The sequence below is a fragment of the Rousettus aegyptiacus genome, unplaced genomic scaffold (assembly GCF_014176215.1).
Source record: "Rousettus aegyptiacus isolate mRouAeg1 unplaced genomic scaffold, mRouAeg1.p scaffold_m13_p_7, whole genome shotgun sequence".
Classification (NCBI taxonomy): domain Eukaryota; kingdom Metazoa; phylum Chordata; class Mammalia; order Chiroptera; family Pteropodidae; genus Rousettus; species Rousettus aegyptiacus.
This window is the reverse complement of record NW_023416310.1, coordinates 103,673,017-103,700,014: the sequence shown is the minus strand read 5'-3', so window position 1 is coordinate 103,700,014 and position 26,998 is coordinate 103,673,017. Positions and strand designations below refer to the sequence as shown.

General features: G+C 36.3%; 1 protein-coding gene across 15 annotated transcripts in view; it reads right to left on the bottom strand.

The window, feature by feature from the left end:
* The window catches only part of RAPGEF6 (Rap guanine nucleotide exchange factor 6), a 173,546-nt gene that overhangs the window by 30,664 nt on the left and 115,884 nt on the right, over positions 1 to 26,998 (bottom strand). For 11 of the 15 annotated variants that reach the window (XM_016118353.2, XM_016118354.2, XM_036225023.1 and 8 more), the window contains 6 exons: positions 22,024 to 22,235; positions 18,102 to 18,225; positions 15,983 to 16,006; positions 12,515 to 12,735; positions 4,839 to 5,030; positions 2,317 to 2,451 (listed from right to left, as the gene is read on the bottom strand). In XM_016118353.2, the coding sequence (XP_015973839.1) occupies positions 2,317 to 2,451; positions 4,839 to 5,030; positions 12,515 to 12,735; positions 15,983 to 16,006; positions 18,102 to 18,225; positions 22,024 to 22,235 (908 nt within the window). The remainder of the gene's footprint in view (positions 1 to 2,316; positions 2,452 to 4,838; positions 5,031 to 12,514; positions 12,736 to 15,982; positions 16,007 to 18,101; positions 18,226 to 22,023; positions 22,236 to 26,998) is intronic. The other 4 variants (XM_016118351.2, XM_016118361.2, XM_016118350.2 and 1 more) reach the window with 2 other exon arrangements.

Genomic DNA, 26,998 nt, shown 5'->3' with positions numbered 1-26,998 from the left:
AGATAGGATAAATATACAGTATACACAATAAATGTATTTATAAAGTACAATTTCCAATCCTGTTGTATCTCCAAAGTGAAAAGGTTAGGGAACTGGGCAAGATAAAAGTTAAGGCCTCTTGCCTTCTCACTTTTTAAAAGTTCTTACTTGTTCAGGGTGTGAGGATGAAGGGGAATATAGCCAATAATATTGTGATAAGTTTGCATGGTGACAGATGATTATTAGAATTAGGGCGGTGATCACATTCTAAGGTATATAAATGTCAAATCACTACTGTATACCTGAAATTAATATAATTTTGTATACCAAGTACACTTAAAACACAAAAAAGAAAAAAGCTCTTGTTTAAATTCTCCCTGTGAAAACATGACATAGGCTTATTTTGTTAGAAGAGCAAAGAGCTAATTCCAAAGTTTAGCAAGAACTAGGACCAGATCTTAATTACATATTCTTAGTTTAATGACATTTCTGCTGGACAAATCTGTCTATGGAAATAAACGAATATAACATTCAGCTGTGGTTTTGAAAGAATATATGTAAAAATAATTGGAAATAGTCTGAAGAAAAAACATCTTCAGGTTTCTAAGGATTCCCAACATTGACTAGGACAGGCTCATAAATCTATAAACATGTCTGTTAGCCACAGACCAAAAGACACACCGGAGAAGCCTTCTCTATCCCAGTGGGGGGAGAGTTTTCTGTTGGGATTAAGAGCAACAGGGAAATCCCTGTTCCTAACAACCTTTTTGCAAAATCACACTCAGGCATAAAACACCAAATGTGATACAAGTAGGTTCTTGGTTAGAGATTGATCTATAATAGGACCTCTGAATAGCCTCCAAAAGGGGTGGAAGGTGTAATGGTGTTCCGGAGAGGGCACCAAGAGCATATGGGCACTGTGCGCTGGGACAGCCTGTGTGATTGGGTGCTGTTCCCAGTCCCACTCCTCAAACCCGATAAGGGATACTCCAAATAGGACTATCAAGACGGTAAAGAGATGAAAACAGGTCTGTGTGCCTCACAAGACACATATAAGGACATACAACAGGATTGGACTCGAGTTTTATAAACACACCTATTTATACATGCTATTCATAAGTCCTGTTTAATTTTTACAATGCTTTTCTTAGTAAAGTCTGAATGAAAACTCGAGCCAGTCTCAGCTACAAGGGGGAGAGGGCAGGCCAGTAATGGAGCTAAGTTGCCCCAGGGTGGCAATGGGGGAAGGAGAAGGGACACCCCCATTTACTAAACACTTACCATGTATCAGGCTTTATACATCTTATTTTGTTTAATTCATAAGGCCCCTAAAATAGGTGGTTCCCCCCGCCTCCAATTTACAGACAGGAAACTTGACCTTGTAAGTGAATGGCTTGTAATTACACAGCTATAGGAGGGGACAGAGTTGGGATCCAAATCAGGTCGGACATCTCTATACCACATTGCTGCCACATAGGTGGCAAAAATAATAGCACTCAAAAGTGAGTTGAAACTTGGACATGACAGCTGAGGGAAGCTCTGAAAGCTTTCCTTTCCTATTAGAATTCTGAAGTGTATCTTCCCTTTGACCATGTACCACCCTGTAAGGTGATTATTTAAAGATGTAATTCTTTTACATGTATGAAGACAATGCCAGGACTCAGGGGCCTTTTCCATTTAGAAAGCTACCTGTGCAGCTAACATAAATGGCAGCTCTGTGCACACTGCGCAGCTGAGTCAGCCTGGATTATGGAAAAGCTTCGGTCTGAATTACGGAATCAAACTTAAGTGAACAAGGGTGAATTAAGATTTTCACCTAAAGAGGTTATACATAAGAAGAAATGTAAAAATCTGTAAGGGTATAGATTATTTTAAATATTGATTAATAAAAAGGCAATACTAAATTATTGAAGAAAGGAATGAATTAATCTAAATATTTGCTTTTCCTCCTAATTCTTGTTGTTGGTTAAAAACAATTCCGTGTAGATATTCTTCTTTTCAAATAGTCTGCAGAAATGTTTAAATAATTGGAAATTTGCATGTCAAGAATCTGCACAGAACAAAACTTCTGCCTTCTCTCTTATCTATGCTTGTCATCTGTCAAAGGACCACACTTTGAACACAGGAGTCCCAGTGACATGATGGAAAGCATCTGAATAATTCAATTCAATCCTAGAAAGCATCTGAATAATTCAATCTAAAACATGAAAGTTCAAAAAGTATTAGGAGTTGGAGTTACACTTTCCTCACACTTTCTATTAATACTTGAAAAACAATATAAGTGTTACAAAGTGTTGTTTGGTAAAACCAGAACTAACTTGAACTGTTCTGTCCTACCTTTGCGAGGGGAGCCTTGAGGAGATGCGGGAGGACTAGAATGCAAGGAGGATGCCACAGAAATAGTGTCTTCTGTATTTTTCTTACCACTTATTTCTTCAGTTGTTCCTAAAACTTTCTGAGGTAAACTTGTACCTAAAAATAAAACCAAAGAGACACACATCACTTTACAATTAAAAGGTCTGTAGCTGCCTAAATTACTACATAACTAAAGCCATGATACACAATGGCTAGTGTAGTCAATTGAAATGTGTCAATGACAAACAGGGACTAAATGACTGGGTAATGGCATACAGAGATTCTCACCTCTAGGTTATTTGTTCAAATTCAGCCAGTCAGCACAGATCAGATTATAATAGTTTTTTGTTTGTTTTGTGGCATAAGGGAAATAGATTTAACAGTGTGAGTATAGTGTCGCGCCCCCCACAATTGACACACTTGTTGGAAGTCATGGATTCAATCTCTTCCCTCCCCTCTAGAGGTGGCCTCTCCAAGTCAGGACGAGGTGTGTGGCAGGGGCAGTGTAGGGATGTTGGCACTGTCACTACCTGTGGTGCATCTGTGCTGTGGGAATACAGAAGAGGTTGCAGGGCTGCCAGTCCAGCCCTTTTCAAGAGCACTAAATTCACACTACAGGAGAGAAGTAGACAACAAAAAGAATCATGAATTTATAGAAAAATAGTATGGAGCCCAATGGAAACACTTCTGCAAACTTCTAGTACTACTCTTGTCCAACAGCTGGTCTCGTTTAACACAGCCCAAACTTAGCAATGGTTTCAATATATAGTTTTACACACATCTCCTCTAAGAAATGTGAGGCCTACCGACACCTCTCTCAACCAGTATAGCAAGCCCAAGTCTGATGAAGATTTGGCATAGTAGCGATCAGTCCTTTGACAGTGAAAAAATTTAAATCACAGCATACTCACACTACTTTTAATTAAGTGCCATGTTAATATAAATATATTTATCATAGAGATAACAGCCATATTACAAAAAGAGGTAAGAGGGCTACCTGGTACAAGTAATACTGTATTGTGGATGATGACATCCAAGTAAGAAACCAGAGCTAGACTCATCCCATTTCTCACTCCTACGGGCATATTTTTCAACTTCACTAATTTTGCATCCAATTCTCTCTTCATTTTCACCAGCCACCAAACTAGTTCAGGCTCTGAGCAACTTCCAGTTACTCCTTACACAGCTTCCCATTCATGCTCTCTCTCCAGTCTTCTGCCCTCCCTGCTAATGCCCTTCTCCGACATAAACTAGATCATAACCTTCCCTTATTCAAATCTCTTCAATAGCTCCCACTGACAACTTTCTTTAGCATGCCATGTTAAAATTTCGGCATGCCTATGACTTCACTTCTCTTCATCCTGGGTGGCTGTTTAGTAAAGTGGTTAAAAGAAAAGACTTTGAGTCAGTTAGCCTGGGTTCAACTCCAAGCTCCAACACTTACTGGTGATGTCAATTACTCAGACCCTCTATGCTTCCTCTGTAGAGTGAGAATAGTTCCAATCTTATAGGGTTATTATAAAGATTAAATGAATATAATATGTAAAGTCAGCAAAGAACTTAGAACTCTATGACACTCAGGAAGTGCTCTATAAGTGTTAGCTTTAATTACTTTCTCAGCACTGTTCCTACAGCTCTGTACTCAGAGGCAGCAAACTGCCTGTAGCCCCTTCTCTGGAATCTTTGACTAATTACCTCTTTCCTGATCAACCTTAAAGACTCTACTTAGCTGTTATCTCCAAAAAACCTCTGAAGCTTTCCCTACCTTCCTTCTGCCTGACCCAAAAGCTGTCCCCCATTCTGTTCTTTTATATGTTCTGTACATACCCCTGGCATAACAGCAAACTCATTATACTAAAGTTATCTGTGTATGTGTTTGTATTACCAGACTAACAGGAGCGGGGAATTTCTTTTCAACTCTGGATCTCAAAACAAAATCAAATTAAATTCACATTTCACAAAGTTCTGTTGAATATGTCCTACATATAATGCATGAGCTAAGTAATAATGCTAAGAACCATCTAATCTGGCTTCTCATCTGAAAAATGAAATAGTGACAAAGTTAAAACAACAAACAAAATTTTGATAATGTCTACATGGTCTAACAGAGGAAAAAAAGTATGTTCTGTACTTTATATACTTTACACTTCCTCCTTGTCTTCTAACTAGGTTTTTAGAAGTCCAACATACAGTCAGTTTAGAATAAGCAACTTTGTTCTTACGGGTTGCACTGGATGCATCTTTGACTACAGTAAGCCCTTGGTACTCAAGTGTATCGTCATTAGGTTTTTGGCTGATACAGTTATATGAATTTCAATGTCAGTATTTAAAATATGTATGCATCATCAAATACCTACATACAGAATCAAACATTTTTTGATTCATGAGTGATGATTATATTGTATAAACGATAACAGCTGATCTAAACATTTATAATTTATTTTCATTCTAACTTCCCCGGAAATTTCAATTAAATGAATGTGATATTAATTGTGACTACTCACTCAGTGTGGCAGGGTCTTTTGCTTGTCCCTTCTTCCTGATGGGGTGCAAATTAACAGCTGGCACCTGCAGCACCTGGCTCACTCTGTGGGGCTGCTGTGAATGGGCTTTAGCTGTTGGGCCAGCTGACCGCACAGGCACTGGAGACATTTCTAATAATTTGGCTGATTTTTTCTCAGTTAAATTCTTGGTCACTATAAAAAAAAAAAAAAAGCAAGAAACACTTTATTCTGCACTTTTTGAGGCAAGGTTATTACTGCTGCAATAATTAATGGTTACATCATGCCAGACAAGAAAAAACTAAAGGAGTTCCGCATCGCCAAATCAGTGTTACAAGATAGGTTAAAGGGACTTCTTTAAAAAGAAGGAAAAAAAAGATTACAAAATTAAAGAATTAATAAAATAGCAATAATTACATACCTATTAACAATTACTTTAAATGTAAATGTAAATGTAGTAAATACTCCAATGAAAAGACGAAGAATGGCTGAATGGGTAAGAAAATAAGGCTCATACATATGCTGCCTATAAGAGACCCACTTCAGATTGAAAGACACGCACAGAATAAACGTAAAGGGATAGAAAATTACGTGAAAATCGAAACCAAAAAAAAGCTGGGGTAGCAATACTTATACGAGACAAAACAGACTTTAAAACAAAGGCTACTACAAGAGACACAGAAGGACCCAGAAATTCCACTTCTGAATATTTATCTGAAGAAAGCCAAAAAACTAATTCAAAAATACGTATGTATCCCTATGTTCACTGCATCATTATTTACAATAACCAAAATATAGAAGTAACCTAAGAGTTCACCAATAGATGAATAAAGAAGTGGTACAAAATACATAATGGAGTATTAGTCAAAAAAAAAAAAAAAAGAATGAAATTGGCCATCTGCAATAACATGGATGGACCTAGAGGGTATTATCCTAAGTGAAATAAGTCAAAGATATATATCATAAATGAAAACAAAATAAAAGAGAAACAAACTCATATATGCAGAGAACATTTTGATAGGTACCAGATCAGGGGAGGTTTAGGGGGTGGGTGAAAAAGGGGAAGAGATTAAGAGATACAAATTGGCAGTTACAAAATAGTTACAGGGATGTAAAGTATAGCATAATACATATAGTTAATAAAATTATAATAACTATGTATCGGACAGGTAGTAGACTTATCAGGATGATCACTTCATAAGTTATATAAATGGCTAATTACCATGTTGTACACCTGAAACTAATACTGTATGTCAACTGTAATTGAAAGAAAAAAATACTTTAAAAGGTTGCATAAAAAACACTTTTAAACACAAAAAATAGATTAATTTCCTAAAATATAACTTCATATAAGTATTACAAAATGTTATCTCTAAGTTATAGAATTAAGTTGTTGATTTTACTTCCTAAATACTTTTTGACTCCATTAACTTAATTAGCTCCATTTCTACCATCATCCTGAAGGCCAAGTTAACATCCTCTCATCTATGCTTTTGTGGGACAGTTCCTGCTTCAGATTTGTACGAACAGCACAGAAGGACACCAATCCCACAGAGAGTAGCCCAGGGCTCACATCCATCCTCCCTTTCTCTGGAGACTTCGTGGGGGCCTGAGCACCCTGGGAGCTGCAGTTGCAGCCTTGCCTAGCTGGCAGAGCCTGAGACCCTTGGCGATGCAGGCACGAGCATGTTTTCTGATCTTGGGGTGATCAAAACAGGCAGGTCAACTGAGCTAGCAGCTTCTGCCCTTTGGGATCTTGGGCTTACAGAGGCCTTGGCAGTCGTGGTATGTGCACTCATGGCCTTGGTGTTGTTGGCCTCCATCTTCTTCAGGCCATTACTGTTGTGCTATCTGGCACGGCACATATTCCTCAAGAACTTGGGGTCCACTCCCTTAAGAGACTCTTGTCTTTGTGACTGGGGTTTGTTGTAACTGGCTGTGCATGGTGTGTTTTAGGACTGGACCATGTCTGTACCAAAGCCTACAGCTCCCAAAGCACCTGCACCTGGAAAAGCTAACATCCTCTCACCTATACTGGTAAATACTTCCCTCACTATGTTATTTCTAGCATGCCTTCGACCCAGTCTCCATATGACAGCCACAAGACTTTTCCAACATGAAAAACTTATCATATCACTTTCCTTCTTCAAATGTCCTGCACAAACCTTTAGATGACTTGCTACTATTCTCAGGATAAAGATCAAAATCCCTGAAACAAGGCCCAAGAGGCCCTGTGTGACCTAGCACTGGCCCATTGTTAGCTTCCCTAAGATCCCACACTCTGCACCAACTAGATCAGATCTGTTTGACTTTCTCAAGGGATCCTGTATCTTCCCTTCACAGCGCTGATAACTGTTTGTAAGAAATCAATTATCTTTGTGATTAATCAATTAATGTCTCTTCCCCTCACTAGATTAACTATTGTGAGAGTAAAGATTGTCTGTATATCTTGTCTACTACTATCTTGCTATGTGTCCGGTAACCAACAGAAAACAGATACTTAATAGGTATTTGCTGAATGAATAACTATTTCAACAGTCACACCCAGAAATACCAAAGATAAGTTAGAATATCTGGAAGTGAATGTCCTAATTAAAAACTGAGAACTCTGACTTAAGAAAGAAAAAGTTGCCCCCTTGTATAAAATCAATACTGTACTTCTAAGGGGGACGGGGGGAGGGGGGAATTCTTTCAGGTAGTACTTTTAATTCTTCAGTTATTCAGATTGGTTTTAACACAGGTCTGACTTCAGAACTCCATGATGTATTTGTTTTCAACATCAAGATAAAAGCAAGATTAGCAAGTTTACTCTGTCATGGCATAGCTATAATAGTTAGCTATTATGCTTTTATTATGAGAGCCTAGAGTGTATTTTAAGTGGTAAGAATTAGGGAACATCTCAGAAAGTCAAAACACATGGACTCCTGGGGGATAATATGCAGTGGATCAACAACTAAGTGAATCCAAGATGTTACCATCTTTTGGTTACAGCCATGAAACACATTTCCCCCCTTCTGTCAACACTAATGAATTTTCTACTGACATCTTATTTTATTAATAGCTACAGTACAAAGAAAAATATTGAGACAACTTAAAATATAAAGAAAGAGTTCATAGATGAATGCCAAAGCCCATATATATGCTGACCTATTAGGAAGAACTAAATTCTACAACTATTATTTGGGTTTGGGATAGTCATTATTTAAACATTTAAAAAGTAATTATGCAACGGAAATCAAATAAAAGACTCGCAAATCAATTTAAAGAAACATGCACTGAATTAAATCTTTACAAAACTCAGTTTAAGAAAGACCCATAGGTTTTCTCATTTTAAGTCAATATTAAATATGTAGTGAAGGACACCACTTAGTGTTATGAGAAAAGAGACAAGTCCAGGGTGAGTGTGAGAAGACAAAGGTATACAGCTATTTGTGTGTGGGGTGGGGAGAGAGAGGACGCAGAGTTAGATAGGTGGGATAGTTCTAGGCCTCAAAATTTTAACACTGAGCAAAGCATAAAAGAGATTTCTATGCTCCTGAATATCCAAAACCAGATTCCAGAAACAAAAGCTGACAGCAACAACAATAGACAAATACCTTTTATTAGATGAAAACAGGAATGACAGACTGTGCTACGTAACCATAAGATAATAAAGTCTATATTGAGTTACTTGGGAAAATTTATTTTGATGATCAATGTAGGGTCAGAGTGCTTTAATAAGTTACATATGTATATGGCTTTGAACTTTAAAACGTGAATAAATGTTAAAGATTCTACACACTTTTTCATTCTTTACTTTTGACATGTGCCAATGTCACTTAGCTGACACTATTCTTTTTTTTATTCATAATTTTTTATTTTTAAATTTTAATTAGTTTCAAGTATACCATACATTGGTTAAGACATCTATATAGTTAGTAAAACGATCCCAGTTGCTCCCTCCCTCCCTTGACCCTCCACCTAGCCAATGTATTAATGCTAATTGCATTCCCTATGCCGTACTCCCCATCCCCCATCCCCGTGACCATCCATCAGCTACTACTTTGTACTACTTTGGACTTCTTTAACCCTTCATCCCATTCTCTCAGCCCCACGACCCCCCTCCCCTCTGTCCGTCACCAGATTGTCCACTAAATTTGTGAGTCTGTTTTTGATTGGTTCTTTTTATTTCTTAAATTCTGCATATAAGTGAAATCATATAGTGTTTATTTTTCTCTGTCTGACTTAAATACCTCCTAGGTTCATCAAAGCAATATCTTTTTCCATCCCCTTCCTTTTCATATGTAGGGGTCTTGTTTTCTTATCCTTTCAACCACTCTACCTTTTGGTTGGAGCACTTAATTCTTTTCCATTTAAGGTACTTATTGATAGGAATGTAGTTGTTACCAGTCTTTATTTCTGTTTTTGATATTTTTTTCTTCTTAAAGAAATTCCTTCAACATTTCCCGTAATTCTGGCTTGGTGGTGATAAACTCCTTTAATTTACTTTTGTCTGAGAAGCTTTTTATCTGTCCTTTAATTTTAAATGATAGCGTTGCTGGATAAATTATTCTTGGTTGTATATCCTGGGTCTTCATCCTTTTGAATATATTTTTGCCAAGCCCTTCTGTCTTGCATAGTTTCTTTTGAGAAATCAGCTGCCAGTCATATGGGTATTCCCTTATAATTTTTCTTTTGCTGCTTTAAATATTTTCCTTGTATTTAACCTTTGGCATTTTCATTATGATGTGTTTTGGTGTGTCTCTCTTTAGATCCCCGATTTTTGGGATTCTCTGAGCTTCCTGCGGTTTTATGTCCATTTCCTTCACCAGAGTAGGGAAATTTTCCATCATTTCTTCAAACAGCTGTTCAACATCTTGATTTTCTTGTTATGTCGATCGAATGGATATTTGGAGCCTCAATAGTGTCCCATATAGTCCTTAAATTATTTTTATAGTCTTGGCATCTTTTTTTCTTGCAATTCTGACTGAATGTCCTGATTCCCTGTCCTGTCCTCTAGATAGGTCATGTAATAGGTCAAAAAGACCTCTACATAGGTCTTTTTTATTCACTTTGTTTGTTCCTTTGTTTATTCCATTTAACATACTTCTCACCTCAGATGTGTTCTCGCTGAATTTATCTACACTTCCCAAAAGTTCATTGAGCATCTTTATAACCAGTGTTTTGAACTCTGTATCTGTTAGATTACTCGACTCCATTATACCTGGATCTTTGTTCTGTTGTTATATGGTTTCTGCTTCTTTGTCTTCCCATTTTGGCTGTCTTTCCATGTCTATGTACAAAGCAAAGCTCCTAAGTCTCCTGGTCTTACTAATGTGGATTTGTGAAGTAGGTGTCCAGTGGCACAGTCCTGAGAGGGGTTCAGCTGCAGGCCAAGTTTAACCCGCCTCTACCCTTCCGAGGCTACCTGTTAAGATGCAGCAAGCAATCCATAGATGCTGTACTTATAGTTGCCTCAAAAGGCCACACCAGAAACTGAGGTCAGTTGCCTCCACCAGTGTGCATCTCAACAAGGAGTGCACCTGATTCGCTGAGGATACACCTGGATGTGACTTGGGTGGGACTGCAAGTTGGGATAGGCAGGGTTTCAGGAAATCCTCTGGGTGGAGCGACCTCTGTTATCCAGTTTGTTGACGTCACAGCTATGGTGGCACTGTGTCAGGTGCACTGGTAAGGGGAAGGGCTCAACAGGGAACAATGGATACTACCAGTACTTCTGTAATGAGCGAATCTCACCTTGGCCAATGTCTCCCTGTGAGTCCCTGGTGTCCCCTGTGTGCAGCCAAATGGGTACTGGTGCTCAGAGTGAGCAAGTCTGTCACCGCAAAAATCCGCTCGTTGATGCAGCCCCTTTAAAAGGCGTCTGCTGCTGCCGCCGCCTCTGTCTCATTCAGCCGCTCGGGACCCCGCAGCCCCAAGTCCTCGCCTCGTCCTACTTTCTGCCATTGTAGGGTGATTTCCTGGACTTCTCCATCATTGTATGGCTTGTTCATCTAGATCCCAGGTGATTTTTCCTTGCTGCTGCTCCTTGTTTCTGTCACAACTTTGATTTGGTCGCCAGAGGGATGAACAGAGCCTCTATCAACTATACAATTTTTTTCTCTCTTCTGACGCTATGCTTGATAGTCCATGTGTGGTAAGGAATTTTCCCAGACATCTTCCAAGTCTACACACATTTATTATTTTTAATGGCCATATACTATTCCTCGTATTGATATGGAAACAATGGACTTAAGTATTCTCTAGCATCCTAGTATCTGTGTGATTTCTTTTTCACTGTAACATCTTTGTATAAGTAGTTTTTTGGCTGCATTATTTCACTAGAATACTGTGAGGAGTAAATGACATTATTTATAAAGTGCTTAGCATGGTTGCTGGCATACCAAAAGCTCTTATTGTTACTTTCTATTATTTTATTTCTTTCTCCTAATTTAAGAGGTCTGATGTAGAAAGAATCTCAGGGATAAAACCTACTCCAGACCCTTGCTTGAGTTTTATATTTGGGGAAACAGATCTCAGATGAAGAGAACCTTGTTCAAGTGGCAGTAAATGAGACTCAAACTGTGTCTCCATCCCTCATAGGTACTCCTTCCATTACACTCCATTCCATTTCCTGTTGGTAGAAGTGTTTAAGATATCGTTTTTATAACTAGCTTTACTAAATGGCTTGTTATCCTATATTTTAGAATTCATTATCATATTTGAAATTTTTAAATCAGTATTTGGTTGTATTTCCACTTTCTCCTTTCTACTCCATTGACATAATTTTTCTATTACTATGCAAATATCATGCCATTTATCAATCTCAGGGTAAACCTATGATGTTTATCATTTTCTCCCATCAATTAGAAACACAGAAATAGTAAATCTAAACCTTCTCCCTCTTTATTCTGTCAACATTTTATCAAGTTCCATGCTTCCTATTGATACATGCACATATCATTCACTTATAATTTAAGAATAACCATCTTTATTTTGTTATAACCTTTTATTCTTTGATTTTTGCTTTTATAACTCATCATTTCCTTAACTCAGACACACGTATGTTTTATATTTAATTTTAAAAAGTTAATATATTTATAAGTTTATTGGGGTAACATTGGTTAATAAAATTATATAATTTTCAGGTATACATTATAATTTGACATCTGTAATTCTACTGTGTGTTTACCAAAGTCCAGTTTCCTTCAGCTACCATATATTTGATCCTCTTTACCCATTTCGCCCTCCCCCTAGCCCGCTATATTTGATCCCTTTTAACCATCTACCTACTCCCTCCTCCCCATCCTCTACCCTCTGGTAACCACTAGCCTATATTCCACGTCCGTGAGTTTCTGTTTGTTTGTCCTGTACATTTGCGAAATTTTTAAAAAGGTAAAAATTTCACTCATTTATACTCTTAATTTAGGGATAAAGGTAAAAATGTTCTTAAACAGAAGGGCTCCAATCTAATGTTCCAATTTTTATGACTTTATAATGCTTTTTAAAGATGATCTACATATCCCTCAAGATTGAGTGGGATTCAGTACCTGACTAACAGGACAGCGTGATGCACGGGCTACATCAGTGGTCTTCTGTGAGCCAAGTTAAGTTTCTCGGGACGCTGGCATAACTCTTGAGAAATAAATTTCTATTTTATTGTGCTATTTAGTGTCACATAAGAGAGAACTTATACTCACAGGTACCATATGCAGGCTCCAGCTGCAATGACATCATATGGAACTTTTCCTCATCTGTCTCTATATCCAGACTGGAAAGATACTGCTTTACTTTCCTTGCCATTTGGGCATCCTCATATAGCTTCTTAGCATTAAGCAGAGAGCTGCGGCGTGCCCTTTTTTTGTGAGCACCTCCCTGAACATCTAGCATGTTTGAGCTTGTGCTGCCTTGGCTCAATGACCTGTAAGAAGATGGAGATCACAATAAGGGGCCGTAAAGATGAGCATTAAGCATGGCAGATTGAAGATTAAAAGAATTTTGTTCTGTTAATGCTATCGCATGCTGATGCAAATGAGTTAAAACATGAAGAGCATTAATGCAAAGTAATATGGCACACATGGCAATGTTCTAAGTTTTAAGATTTGGAAAAGTGCAGAGTTCAAAAGCATAATCCCACCCAAGCAACAAATTCCATCAGACTTGTGTCTGTGCCTATGTAACCATGACACAACTGTGACAAGTAAAAACAGTCCTCTGGCCCTGGTGGTCAGCCATGCTCTGCATATATGGCAAGAGCTTGAGTCAAGTCAAGTCCATCCTTAGCCAGATCTGCTCCAGGGTTTTTCAGCATGGGAGTTTCTAGAGCAGCTCTGCTCGTCTACGCTGCTTTGGACACGCTATGGCTATCACCATTGCTGCCTATAATAGCCCATTCTCAGCATGCTTACCAATTTCACCAGTAACCAGATTTTGGCCAAAATTCAAAGAGAGCAACAATAAGAAAAGTAACAGAATTTATATTCAATTCAATATAGTCAGAGATTAGAAATGTAATATAAAGCTACTCGATGCTTCCACTCACATATGGAATGATTAGGCTATATGTGAGAACTAGGACTGGGGATCCGGGACCTGGGACCTTCTTTCTGCTATGTCTCTCATGTGATGGCACTGTAAGCTGGGTAGAAATAACCACACAAGCTATAGCTTCGCCCAACTCTTCCCGTTTTGGCAAACCCCCCTCTATAATGACTACATCTAGAACCAAAGGAAAATTGGAAATGCAATGCCATCTGTCCTTTCTAACATGGTTAGCAAATACAAGCTTCTAAGATGATTTTTATTTTAAAGGCAGCTGTCATTCCAAAATAATATCCATGGGGTTTCTAAATTAGCCTAATATTTACACAAAAATATTCTAAATACATAGACCACAACCATACAATTTGTTCTTCCGTGTTCATATACCCAATTCAAAATAGATACTAAAATCCCAATGTTTTCATTGTAAATTAAGTGAAACAAAGTTGTAAAAGTATCATGGTTTTGCTCTTCTTTCAAAATTTTAAGATCGTTGAAACAGGGTGTGTTTTATGTTGACTGGCAACTTTCAATTGCTATTAGTCAGGCAGAAACTGTGACATGGTTGTCAATGCTTACACATGCAGAAATTTCAAAACTTGCAGTATGGTGTGGAAGACAATCCAACGACTTTAGTGAATTACTCTTTTAACTTCCGGGAACCAAATGATTATAAGAAGGTAGTAAATCTGGTAAGTTCAAAAATATTCCCCAAACAGGCGTTAAAAGGAGGCTAGCTCTAAGTGTTTGCAAAGCCAACCTCAGAGCCAAGCCACCAGTAGTTTTTACTTCTTTTATCGTTTGTTTTAAGAAATGTTTCATTACCAACACATTTGATGGTATATAAGGAAGTACTGCCTGCAAAAAAAGAAACCCAGAAACTAATAACTCTAAAAGTGATTTAGAAGATTCATATTTTGGTTATGAAGAAGTTTTAGAAAGACCTAACCAATTCGATTTGCTTATATTTTTCTTTTGATGAAAGCAAAAGGATGTTATGTGATAAAAATGTATACCTAAGTTTCCATAAAAGCTCTTTCATTAAGTTAAGTTTAGTAGTACCTAAAATATTTGTGCGTCCAACAACTGAAGTCTTAGATTCAAAGAAATGCAGTAAAATCAAGTTCCAAAATTTAGGAGCAAATTTTAATACAAATATTTAGTAATTTTATATTAGTTGATATTCGAAAAACCCACAGATCTAAGAAACATACAAAATTTCTAATAATTGAAAACACTGATAAATGACAACAAAATGTCTTCTTATTTCCAAAACAGAAAACACTCAGATGTGAAAATGAAAATACCTAGTGTTTGCTGGCATCACACGGTGCAACCCTAAAGCTGATAATTGGTGACTATATTACATAAGTCAAACACCCCAAATTCGTACTAAGATATAGTGACCAAAGTAGTCTTCATAATAGTAATGCCAAGAATCAATTTCTATTTTCAGTGAGAAGAACCAGAAAAGGCCAAGGCATAAATGTATAATATAGAAGAGAATACATGAGAAACACACGAAAAAGGAAAAAGACAAAAGGAAATTCAAGTTCACCAAGCTTAAACAGAAAACAAGACCACAAATAAGACAGGACTGAAGTTAAAATAAGTGGCTCACAAAAAATCCTTCTTACATATAAGAAAAGCTTTTAACCTCAGAATTCACTATAGCCTTAAAGTAACAAAATTCTTCTTAATGCAATCCCTACATCCATAAAAACCATCTCTTTCAACAAAAAATGAAAGAACTACACAGATGATTTATAAGAGCCTAAAAATTCTGATTCTAAATAGATATCTAGCTATGTATAAGCAGAGATGTGAACCTATCTGAATAACAAAAGGTGGCAATTTCTGATTCTATTAGTTTTAAGAGAGATAAGGGAATCTTTAGAAATAGAAATTTAAAATAAATTTCAATCAATGTTTTAAGTCTCATGGTGAATATGAGGAATTAAAATCACCTATTTCAATTTTTAGTAACTCAAAATTTTAATTTTATTCACATAGTTGCCATTAAAGTAACTCGACTTTATAGTATAGTTTGGATAAGGGCTGCCTCTTTTTGGAAAACTGATGGAAAAATGTAACCTTTATAAACAAACTTCTTATCCATTTTTATACTTACATATTTTTATGAAACATGGCAGAAAAAAAAATGATGTGAACTCTGAAATCAAACTATCTACATTTAGATCTATCATTAGTGAGTTGTAAGAATTTAGATAACTCCATCTTCCCCATCTGTACCATGGAAGTTAACAGTATCACATAGGGTGGTTTGGAGAATTAAATAATCCATATAAAGTGCTTGGAACAGTGCATGGCACATAGCAAGCACACAACAAATAATTCCTATCACTACCATCATTTAACTGACCCTGCTAAATTAAAATCTAAAAGGGACTTATGGGACATCAATAATGGAAAAGGAAAAAAAAAAAAAAAAGCTAGTTCTATCATTACTTTCACTTTAGTTAGCAAAAGGCATTTGTCAGGAATGTAGGTTGACAGGGTTAATAGAATGCATGCTATTTTTTTTGTGCGTGCATTAATGAAAAGGATGCAGTACATGTTAAGAGTTGCACGACCTTCATTCCAGTTGCATTCATCTCTACACTTACCCCAGACTCCGCCACCTCTTCTTCCTGTAAGCAAGAGCCACAAACATTGAAACATGTGTTTGAATAGGAAAGCACAGAAAAAAAAGACAACAGTTGAGAGCCAGAAAAACTATGGAGACAGAACAGAACAGAAAAATTTTACTAGGAAAAAGTGTTAGCTTAACAGTAAAATGACTTTAATGAAATGCAGAGGGATAAAATGAACTATGATAGGTACTGAAGGCCAAAAACCCTGTAATACTTTTAAAAATATGCTTTTAGACCAATTATATTTTTAATAGCTAATTCATCTGGAGGCTTATGTTAATAAGAAGCTTAAGGAAAAACATTTATTGAATTGTGAATTCAATGTTTTTAGAGAAGGAAACCTTAAATTGTGGAATAAGCTTTAAAGCATTTTTTTGGAAAGGATTTTGAGCCACTTATTTAAGTGACAGGATGAAAGTACAAAGAACATAAAGATTTGTCATTTCACTTTTAAGTACAGAAATTTCTCTGACAATGTATTTTATAAAAAATTTCAACAAGCAAATTCAACTTAAAAAAGTAAACGTGTTAACATTTTTATAATACTGTATAGCCTTATAGTACAATTGGACTGAATAAAGATTCTGTTCTTAATTTTTATTCTTATTCTTTTATTTTGCACTCCCCCACCCCCACCCCAGGGCTCAGCCTACCCCAGACCTACACCCATTGAGCTCCAGTGCAGGTGGCCCAAGATTCTGTTTTCCAATCTGGCAGAGTCACAGATTCATTATGGCTTCAGGAACTCGAGTGCTAACACATGAGTAAATGAAGGTCCATATAAGACAACGGGGAGTGAAAGGGCACTGTACAGGGACATGTGGCAAAAACGAAAACTTAAAAAAACAAACGAAGAAACGAACAACCCTCCTCTGGGTTTGCCTTGGTCCCTGGTTCTCACTGTCTTCTTTCTGCTCCCACATCCAAACAATGACGTCTCATTATATGAGGTGCTCTTTGAGGGCAGAAGGGACTGGGCAGAGAGGAGGATATGTGACATAACCCTTTCCTCCATACTTTCAGGATCTCTGAACTAGAGCAACCATCAGATGAACTTACAAAAACAAAGACTCTTGAACAGTGATTTAGACAAAATAAAACAAAAACAAAAAGTCAATCCTGACACACAGATTGTTTGGTTATAAAAACTCCATCTCCAGTTTTTAGGGAACTAAGTATTTTTGTTTCCTTAGTAGGCTATATTTTTTAAGCCACAGGAATTGTGTATGCCTTTGTATAAACATTTCATTTTTAAAGCTCTATGTACTGAACCTATACACATAGGCCCAGAAGAAAACCAGACCAAAAATTAAAGTCTTGATGTTTTATTTACCCTGAAAATTATAAAAGTTACTGGGAACAGCTTCCCAACATACTTTCCATAAGTTTCAAATAATTTGAAGAAGCTTTTGCTATTACATTGAAAATGCAATTTTAAAAGCAATCTTAGAAGACCAGGTTAATATGGAATACAAACAATACTTTCCATTTTTATTAAATATGGAACATGTTAACATTTGTACTTTCTAAGTTTTGTTAAAGAAGTTACACACAAATAAACAGCAGTACTATTCCTTGGAAAAGAATATATTTTAGAAGAATAAAGTATGATTAGATGAAAATAGAACTTAAAATAGTCACTAAAAATAAAAGACACATGCGCACTAATACTTTACAAATTAGGTAAAAAACCAGATAAAAGCATTTGTCTTCTGCAATAACTTCAGTAAAGATCAGAAATTTTCTTATTCTTAAGTTAGCTAATACTTTAAATAACAGTAACAATACAGAACCTATCCATGTACTCAAAAAAGTAATGCAGAACTAGTGTTCATATCTTAGCAAGTTATATAATCCTGGGCATATTACCTAACTGCTCTGAGCTTCAGTTTCTTCATAGGTAAAGGGAAGGCCAATATCACCTACCTTTTTAAGGGTTGTTGTAATAAATGATTACTTTGAGATTGTGTAAAGCACTTTGTACAGCACATAACAACTGGTAGATGGTCAAAAAATGTTAATTATTATGATTTTAATTCTATCACTCCTGACGCTGGCTCTAAGACTTTTTTTACACACTTCAATGCCATACCTCTGTCGGAACATCATAGCTGGGTCCATGTTAGCAGAAGTCATTCGAACAACTTGACGGATTTCCTTGGCAATCATTCTTAGCTTCTCAAAATTTACTAAACCATCTACTTTGGAGTCATTTCCTACAAAATAAAATTTTTTAGTTTTTAAAATTAAAGTCTCTGTATAAAGGCAGCAGAAATCAAGTTATATTTCTTGGGGAGGTATAAATAAGAACCTTTTTTTTCAAAATGCCACTTTTGTTTTTAAGAATTGATAAACTTGTATATGGTTCAACCCTGCTCCCAGGGAATGAGCTATTGGGAGGAATTCTATTTCTAGGGAGGTAATGATTATGAAGACTGGAAAGTAATAAACAGCATAGCTTCTAAAACCAATTTCATTATGTTAGAGGCACATCTGTAAAATGTGCAGCTCCTCAAATCTAACTTTCCAGTTGCTCTACCCACTCTTGGGCAGCCCACTCTCCTGGCCTCTGTTCTTTTGGGTAGCAGGGTATCACACTTGAAAACTTAGGTTTTAGCCAGAGGTCACAAAGAGTGAGCTTTGGACTTAATTAACCCGATAAGTTTTCTATGATTTACAATACTTAAAAAATTATTAAATGAGTTGTCAACATTTAAGAAGTAGAAGATATCCCATGAAAACAAGAAATCCTGACTTCTTTTGAAGAAAAAAGGAAAAGGTTGTTGGGGGCTTAAATAATAGTTGGTCTGTTTTCCCTAAGGGTAATAATTAATTAAAATTTAGAGGTGGTTGGCTGAGAGTGATAAACACTTTCTGGTCTGCCATTCACCTTTCCTTTCCTGGAATTTGAATTTACAATCACGACTTTAATTATTTAACACAAATTTTCTTGTTTATAAATTTCATAATTTTTGTTTTTATTAAGTAGTTCTCTGAGGAAAAATTCACACGACTTTCAAAACTGTCTTTCTCTGAAGAGAGTAGGTAGGAGACCAGACTTAGCCCATGTGATGACTTGCCCAGTTCAAACCATAAGGCAAAAAATCGTATGTTCAAAGAGCAATCTGACTATCTAGGGAAGTGTTTGTTTTTTCCCCACATGTGTCCTTACTAGCTGGCATGACCTCACTTATCTTTCATGGTATCCCTTATGTGCCTCTGTGGAACTCCAAGTCCCTGAAGACAAGTCTGAGAACCATATGGGCCTACAACACATGGTGGTCTCCCTCCTCATAGTAAACAGCACCTATACACTGGACATATGAACTGTTGTCATGGTCTCAATATGAGTTGGAAACAAAATCAACAAAAATAATTTCAAGTTCAGGTAAATCTCCAATGCTTTGGGTTGGGAGCCTGAAGGGCTATATACCGGCACTAAGAATGAGCAAATGTAGGCTGGGGTAAAAGACATTAAATTACCTCAAAATGTGAAAGTGGATTAAGGCAATTTTGGATTGCTAGTACCCTTAACTGCCTGACAGAAGCAAGCATTAATTCTCTCCGGAGGAAAAGAACATCATCTGAAACATCAGATTACTTCTGTTATTTTTTTTTTATACACAACATCTATTTAGTCAAAAATAACCAGGGCCATCAAGAGAAAACATGATTAAAATGCAAAGAAAAAAAAAGACAACAGACAGGGACTGACAAAGGATCCAGATTATGGGGTTATTACAAGACTTTATGTTGAATATGTTCAAAGATATAAAACCAACAGTGAGAACATGAAGGTAGAAAAATAAACAGATGTAAACTGTAAAACTGGGGGAGGGGGGAAAAAAAACAACAACAACTCACCATAACCGCAATTAAGAACTCATTGGTAAAATTTAACAGTAAATTAAGGCATAGCTGAAGAGAGAATAAATTGAACAATAGGTTGGAAGAAATATTGAGAATGAAGCACGGTGAGAGAAAACTGTGAGAAATATGGAAAAGAGCATATGAGACAACAGGGGCAGCGGTCAGGTCTAACAGAGGTGAAACAAAACCCCTAAAGAAAAGCTCAGAAGAGGGCGGATCAAAAACCTAAAGACAGAATGACAGAATTTTCCAAAACTGATGAAAAATATCAAAACACAGGTTTTAGGATATTCTATAAACAAATCAGAATTAAAACAAAAGCCAGAATGCCACACCAGGTCACAGGTCACAGAAAAAGAAGAGAAGATTATAAAGCACCTATGAAGAAAAGGACAGAATACAGTCAAAGAAATAGCAAATGAGACAGAAGACTTCTTAACATTCACAGTGGAAGCAAGAGACAATGGAATGATAGCTGCCGACCAAAATCATGCCTTAAGAATGAACGTGAAGATATTTTCAGATAAACAAAAACTAAGAGATTTTGTCACCAGCAGATTTACACTTAAGGGAATAATAAACAGTATTCTATAGGGATCCCCCCACCCCCAACAGTTTGGAAGCTTTAATATACAGAAAGGAATAAAAAACAGTAACATTGTCATATAGGTAAAGCTAAATAAATGCTACTAAACAATGATAGTATCATGTGGGATTTTAAAGGCATGGCAACAACTGTATACAAATTGGGAGGTGAGTAAATAAAATGTAAATAGTCTATGTTCCCTTGCATTGCCTGACATATAGGAAAGTACTAATAAATATAAAACTAGTATCAACAAGTATTGTAATATTATAGTGTCTAGTAGAACACTAGAAAAAAAAGTAAAATGGTTTATAGCTAGCAAGTTATCAGAGAACAAATACCATACCAAAAAAATCAATTCAGGAAGACTGTGGATAAAACATATGGTAAAAAAATCAATAAATTAGGCTTTTAAAACTAAAAATTTGCTGTTCATCAAAAGAACCTTAAGAGAGGCAAAGGCAAGTGGTTTTATACTCAGGATTTATAAAAAGATCTTAAAATTTTATTAAACAATCTAATAAAAAAATAGGTGAGAAACCTGAATTGAAAATTGACAAGAGGATAAATAAATATATAAAAGGGTGCTATACCTCATTAGTATAAGGGAAATGCAAATTAAACCATACCACTACTGGAATGAATTTAAAAAAAATAAAAAATAAAAAAAGATTTACCAAGTGTTGGTAAGGATGAGGAACAATGAGAACTCTAGAAGATAACACCAAAATGTTTTCTAAAATTGGTTATACAAATATCAGGACCCATAAATTCCACCCTAAATTGTATCAAATAAAAATGCATGTGTACTAAGAGATATGTGCAAGAACATTCATAGCAACATTATTCATAATAGGTGAACAGTGAAAACTATCAAATGCTCATCAACAAAATGGATAAATCCACTGTATTGCATTCATGTAACAGAGTACTACATAGTTTTGAAAAATGAAATACAATTACATTAAAAAACATGGAAAGATCACACAAAACTCATGTCAGAAACCAAACCAGACCAAAACATAAGACGACAAACGTACTCTATGGTTTTGTTTATATAAAATTCAAGAACAGGTAAAGCTAAACCACAGTATTAGAAGTCAGGACAGTAGCTTCCTTTGGGGAAGAGGATGAGGATGGTAATTGGCAAGGAGAATGAATGGGGCTCCTGAAAGACTGGCAATGTTTTATTTTTGGCTTGGATGTTGGTTTCGTGGGAGTCTCTATAAATTTATTGTGTACTTGTTTGGGACACTTTTCTGTATGTGTTGAGTAGTTCAATAAAAAAAGTTAAAAAAATATTACTAAACAAAACATACATGATCGAACAGTCTGATTTTGGTATAAGTGAAGTTTATGTTTAAATGAAATTGGTAAACATCTAAATTTGTTCTTGCCAGTAATGTGGGTTTTGGATTCCTGAAATTTGTTGCATTTAAGTGGGTAAAGCTTTAGTGATATATAATCAGGCTGAAAAGGTACATTAAATATAATAAATCACCATTCTGTAGAATTAGCTGAAGCTAAACATGATAATTTTCAAATAACTTTTAAGTACCTTCATGTAGAAATGTCATATCTTTCTTGACAACAGGGAAGAGAGGAATAATTGGAGGCTGCATGCTTTGACTACTAAGAATATTTCTATACTTTGCCATGTTTCTAGATGGATCAAAAAGGTCTTGTAGATCTTGCAGGTGTTTCTCATACTTGCTTGGTAACTTTTCCCAAGTACCTCTGAGTCGTGCTACAGATGCCAGGTTCAAGCCACTGCCAAAGATGAGAATAAAAAACATTAAATAGGGACTTGGGAACGAGGGAGGGAGGACTCAGGTCAGTAAAGTGCATAAAGCTAAAATAGGCAGGGATATATGTCAATGTATTGAAATAAACAGAGTAGAACCAAGGAATAATAAATAAAAAGGACTCCTTGATCTTAAAATAAGGAAAACTTCTTTCAGAGGAACTATATTACTTGCCTATAGTTGTATACTTATAGCCTTTATTTTGTAGTTTACAAATAATAATTCCATAACACATACATTTAACTTTAAAAATATTCAAGTATCACAATTTTTTTTTACTTAGGAATAACTTTATGAAGACATTATGTATTTGTGAGTTGTTTAAGCAATCTGAGCACAACTGTTATATAATAATTGAGGCAAGTTCTGGGGCTGTGGCAGCCTTCTTTCTCTGAGATTTTGTCCACTCATCCCTGACTGCAATACTTCCATATCCCTAGGTTTGATTATCCTCCAGGCCTACATTTATTCAATGTCTCTTTTTTATAGGATTTAAAACACACTCTGACAGTCCTAACTTGAAAAATAATTCATGCCAGTTAGGCTGCAACATCTTCCTACCCCTTTACCTCTACACTGCCATCTATAGGTAGGCTGCCAAATGAAGAGCACATAATTAGAGCCTCAATTTTCTCAACAGTAATTGCTCTTCTATTCTAAGCCATCAGATTTTACCCACACCATTGTATTTAAAATATTCTCTTGACTCCTCTTTGATTCTAAACCACTTGATTTCACCCACACCATTGTATTTAAAATGTTCTCTTGACTCCTGACTCTAAGGCGTTGAGTTAAGATCTTTGTTCTCTTTGTTTCTCTGAAATCATCCCAAACAATTACGATGATGAATAACAAATACAAATGTCATCACCAAAGAAACAAGATATCTGTAATTCCTAAACACATTAGAAAGGCTGCCAAAAAAGTCAATGCCAAATAGGAGTATGCAAAATGCTGAAAAAGGATGTCCATAGCTGAAGATCTCGATGAAAGCAGGTAACTCAACCTGAAGGCAAAAACAGCAATCCCTATTTGGAACAACACAACAGAGTCAATAGGCTGATAGAATTAGGTGGGGGCTGGACTGTTCTTTAGCAGGGAGTGTCAGGGAAAGTAAGATTTAAAAAGTTAACACAGTGAGAGAACATCCTGGTGAGAAGCAAGATTGAAGGGAAAAACTCTGAGTTGTAAGCAGCCTAAATAAAGCTGCCCTCTCCATTTGCTGAAAAGAAGTAAAGGATAAAACAATACACATTTAAGCTCAATTCCTGCTATCCTGGAATACTGCCCTGGCTCCTGTCCATGTGACCCTCCTGCAAACAGGTGGCACAGGAAAACTCATGTCATTTAAAAAGAAGGAATGAATACAGGATCTATAACAGGCTGCTATAAGGAAAAACAAATAGTTAAAGAATATAAATCAGAAAAATGTTGCCAACAATTAAATAAAAACTGGGACTAATCAACAACCTAGCCATGATTTCTAATAAAATAAAAAAGAGGTTAATGCAGTGATATAAGAACATAGAGAAAATATGGTAATATCAGGTAGATTAGAAGTTGATTTAAAAAAATTAGTAAAGTTTAGAAAAAAAAAGGAAGAAAATAAAACCAACAGAGAAATGAAGGCCACATTGGAACCTACATAAACAAAAAAGGAAAACTGCTAAAACCTCATGCAAATGATGGAGAAAAGGATTAACAATAGCAATCAATGGAAATCCACAGAGTTGAAAGGACTAGAAAGAAAATAATGGATATGGAACACAAAGGAGATCTAAAACCTGCATAATTGGTATCCTTGAAGGAAATAAAAACAATGAAATTGAAAAAATATTCCAAAGTAAAATTTGAGAAAACTTTCCCCAATAAAAGAAGAACTGAATCTACAGACTGAATAGGTACCATAGTTCCAAAGAACCTGATATAGAACTAAAAATGATGTAGAAACATCCATGAAAAGATAAATACCCTCAGAGATAAGAAAAGAATCTGGGAAGTAATCTCTGAAACTTGAACAGCTACACAAAATGTTAGCTGCAGAGCCAATTGTCTATGACATCTCCAGGAAATAACATGTAAGATGAGAATTTTAAAGCCAGACAAACTGTTGCTGAAGTTCAAAGGCAACAGAAAGACATTATGAATATGTTCTGGAAATACAATTCCCATAAGCATTTCATTAACGAATGATTAAAACACGAACTTCAACCAAAAGATGTCAGCATCATGGCAGTATAAGACATCTCTCATTTTGACCCAAAACCCCAACAACAAAAATCTGACATCTACCACAAATAAAAGTGCCTCTGTGGGAGTTGTGGGACCCAGCCCCATAGTCCAAAGGATCTGGAAGGGGCCTTGCCTACTGGTGTATCGGGTAATAGGCAGACAGACTTTGACACGGGTTGTGGAACCTACACGAAACTGTGAAGTGGTTCTTGCCCCTCTCAGCTGTTCTGGGAACACTTGCAGAACACTGACTTCAGGCCGTTACCTACAGACAAGAGAGCCTTAGTAAAACTCCAGATGTCCAGAGAAGTTCCACCATTCCGTTGGAGTAAAAAAACAAAACAAAACGGAGTGTGGATATACTAAAGTAAGTAAAAGGAATAGCTTAACTTTGCTGGCATGCCCCTGTTCCCCTCAGGTGACATAGCTTAGGGCTAAACTAGATGGCCTGTGATTTCTCCCATGGGGGAAAGGCAAAGCCAATGAGTGAATGCTTGGTTTCCCTAGCTGTATGGGCATGCAGCCAAAGATACTAATTTCTCTCTTGCATCACCCAGAGCATTCAAGTGAAAGCTCTATGACTGGGTGGGGAGAGTAGATCGGGGGGAGTAGAATATAAAATTCCCAGAGGGTATTAAAGGGATGCACTTCCTGCTGACTGCTTCTGGACTCCAACAGAAAGCCTGCCCAGGAGACAAGGGGAAGACCTCACCCACTTCAACCACTCTGCTGCTGGCTTCCTTACAGCAAGCCTTGTTAGAGGGAGCACAGATGGAAAACAACCCAGAGTCCAAGAGCAAAGGAGAAACCACAAACTTGTTCTGTAGGGCTACCTTCAGGAAAACAAAAGAGAAGCTGCCAATAACTGATACCGTGCCTTGTAGGACTGACAGAACATATACAAGCTCATAATTCTGCCATGAGAGGAAGCAAGAAGTATAGAGGAGATGTATCGATACATCTGAGAAAGCCTCAAAATCTATAGTAAGGCTGACAAGTTTTTTTTTTTCTTTCTGAAGACAGTAAAGTACAAAACCCAAAGACATGAGGATCTATAATTTACCTAACAAAGAATTCAAAATAGGTGTTTTAAGGAAACTCAATGAGCTACCAGAAAACAGAGACAATTCAATGAAATCAGGAAAATACATAATCAAAATGAGAAATTTAACAAAGATACATAAATCACAAAATAGTGCCAAATGAATATTCTGGAGCTGAAGAAGTCAATGACAGAAATGAAAAATATAAGAGAAAGCATCAATATCAGAGTAGACCAAAGAGAAGAATCAGTGAGCTAGAGGATGGGAACTTTGAAATAACCCAGTTTGAAGAGAAAAAAGAATGAAAAAGAATGAAAAAAGCCTATGTGATCTATGAGAAACCAATATCTGAAACACTAGAGTTCCAGGAGGAGAACAGAGGGAGGAGGCGGGGCAAAAAGCCTATTTAAAGAAATATGGCCAAGAACTTCCAAACCAGAGAAGAGATCTGGACATCCACATCTATGAAGCTAACACATTCCCCCATTATTTCAATACAAAACAACTTTTTCTTAAACGCATTATAATAAAATTGCCAAAAATCAAAGAGAGAGAGAAACATTTCCAAAGGCAGAAAGAGAAAAAAAGATTGCAAGGTTACAAAGGAACCCTCACTTAGGCGATCAGCAGATTTCTCAGCGGAAACTACATAGGCAAGGAGAGAGTGAGATGATATATTCAAAATACTGAAAGAAAAAAATTGCCAAGTGAGAATACTCTGGCAAAATTATCCTAGAGAAATGAAGGAGGACTTGCTAGAAAAACAAAAGGAAATTCACCAGCCCTAGACCTGAGTGAAACATATAAAAATATGCAACACTGATAAAGGCAGATATATAAATTCAGAAAAATCTGAATACTGTAATATGATGAAGTGTTAACCACTTAACTAGAGTACAAAGGTTAAAGTACAAGAGTATCAAATTAACTATAGCTACTATAATCTGTTAATGAATACACAATAAAAAAAGGAAAACTGTGACATTAAAAATATAAAAGGGGAGAGTAAGAAGGTAGAGTTTTGTATGTAATTAAAATTATCAGTATCAAATAGACAATTATTTATATATGTCTTAATGGTAACCATAAAGAAAAACCTATAGTAGGCTCACAAGAGCTAAAAGGAAATCAGAGCATGTGTATGTTACATGTCACTGAGTCAGCTCTGACTCTTGGCAACCCTAGGAATGCGTGATGTCCACAATGTCCTATTCTCAGTAGCCCTGCTCAGCTCCTGTAGACGCATGCCTATGGCTTTTTTTTATGGAGTCAGTCCATCTCATATTCTGTCTTCTTCTTTTCCTGCTGCTTTCTCCTGTTCTCAGCATTATTGTCTTTTCCAAAGAACCTTGCCTTCTCATGATGTGTCTCAAGTATACCACCATGAATGTCACCAATTCACAAAGAACACAGCAAGATAGTAAAAACTGAACAAAAATATTACAAAACAGCC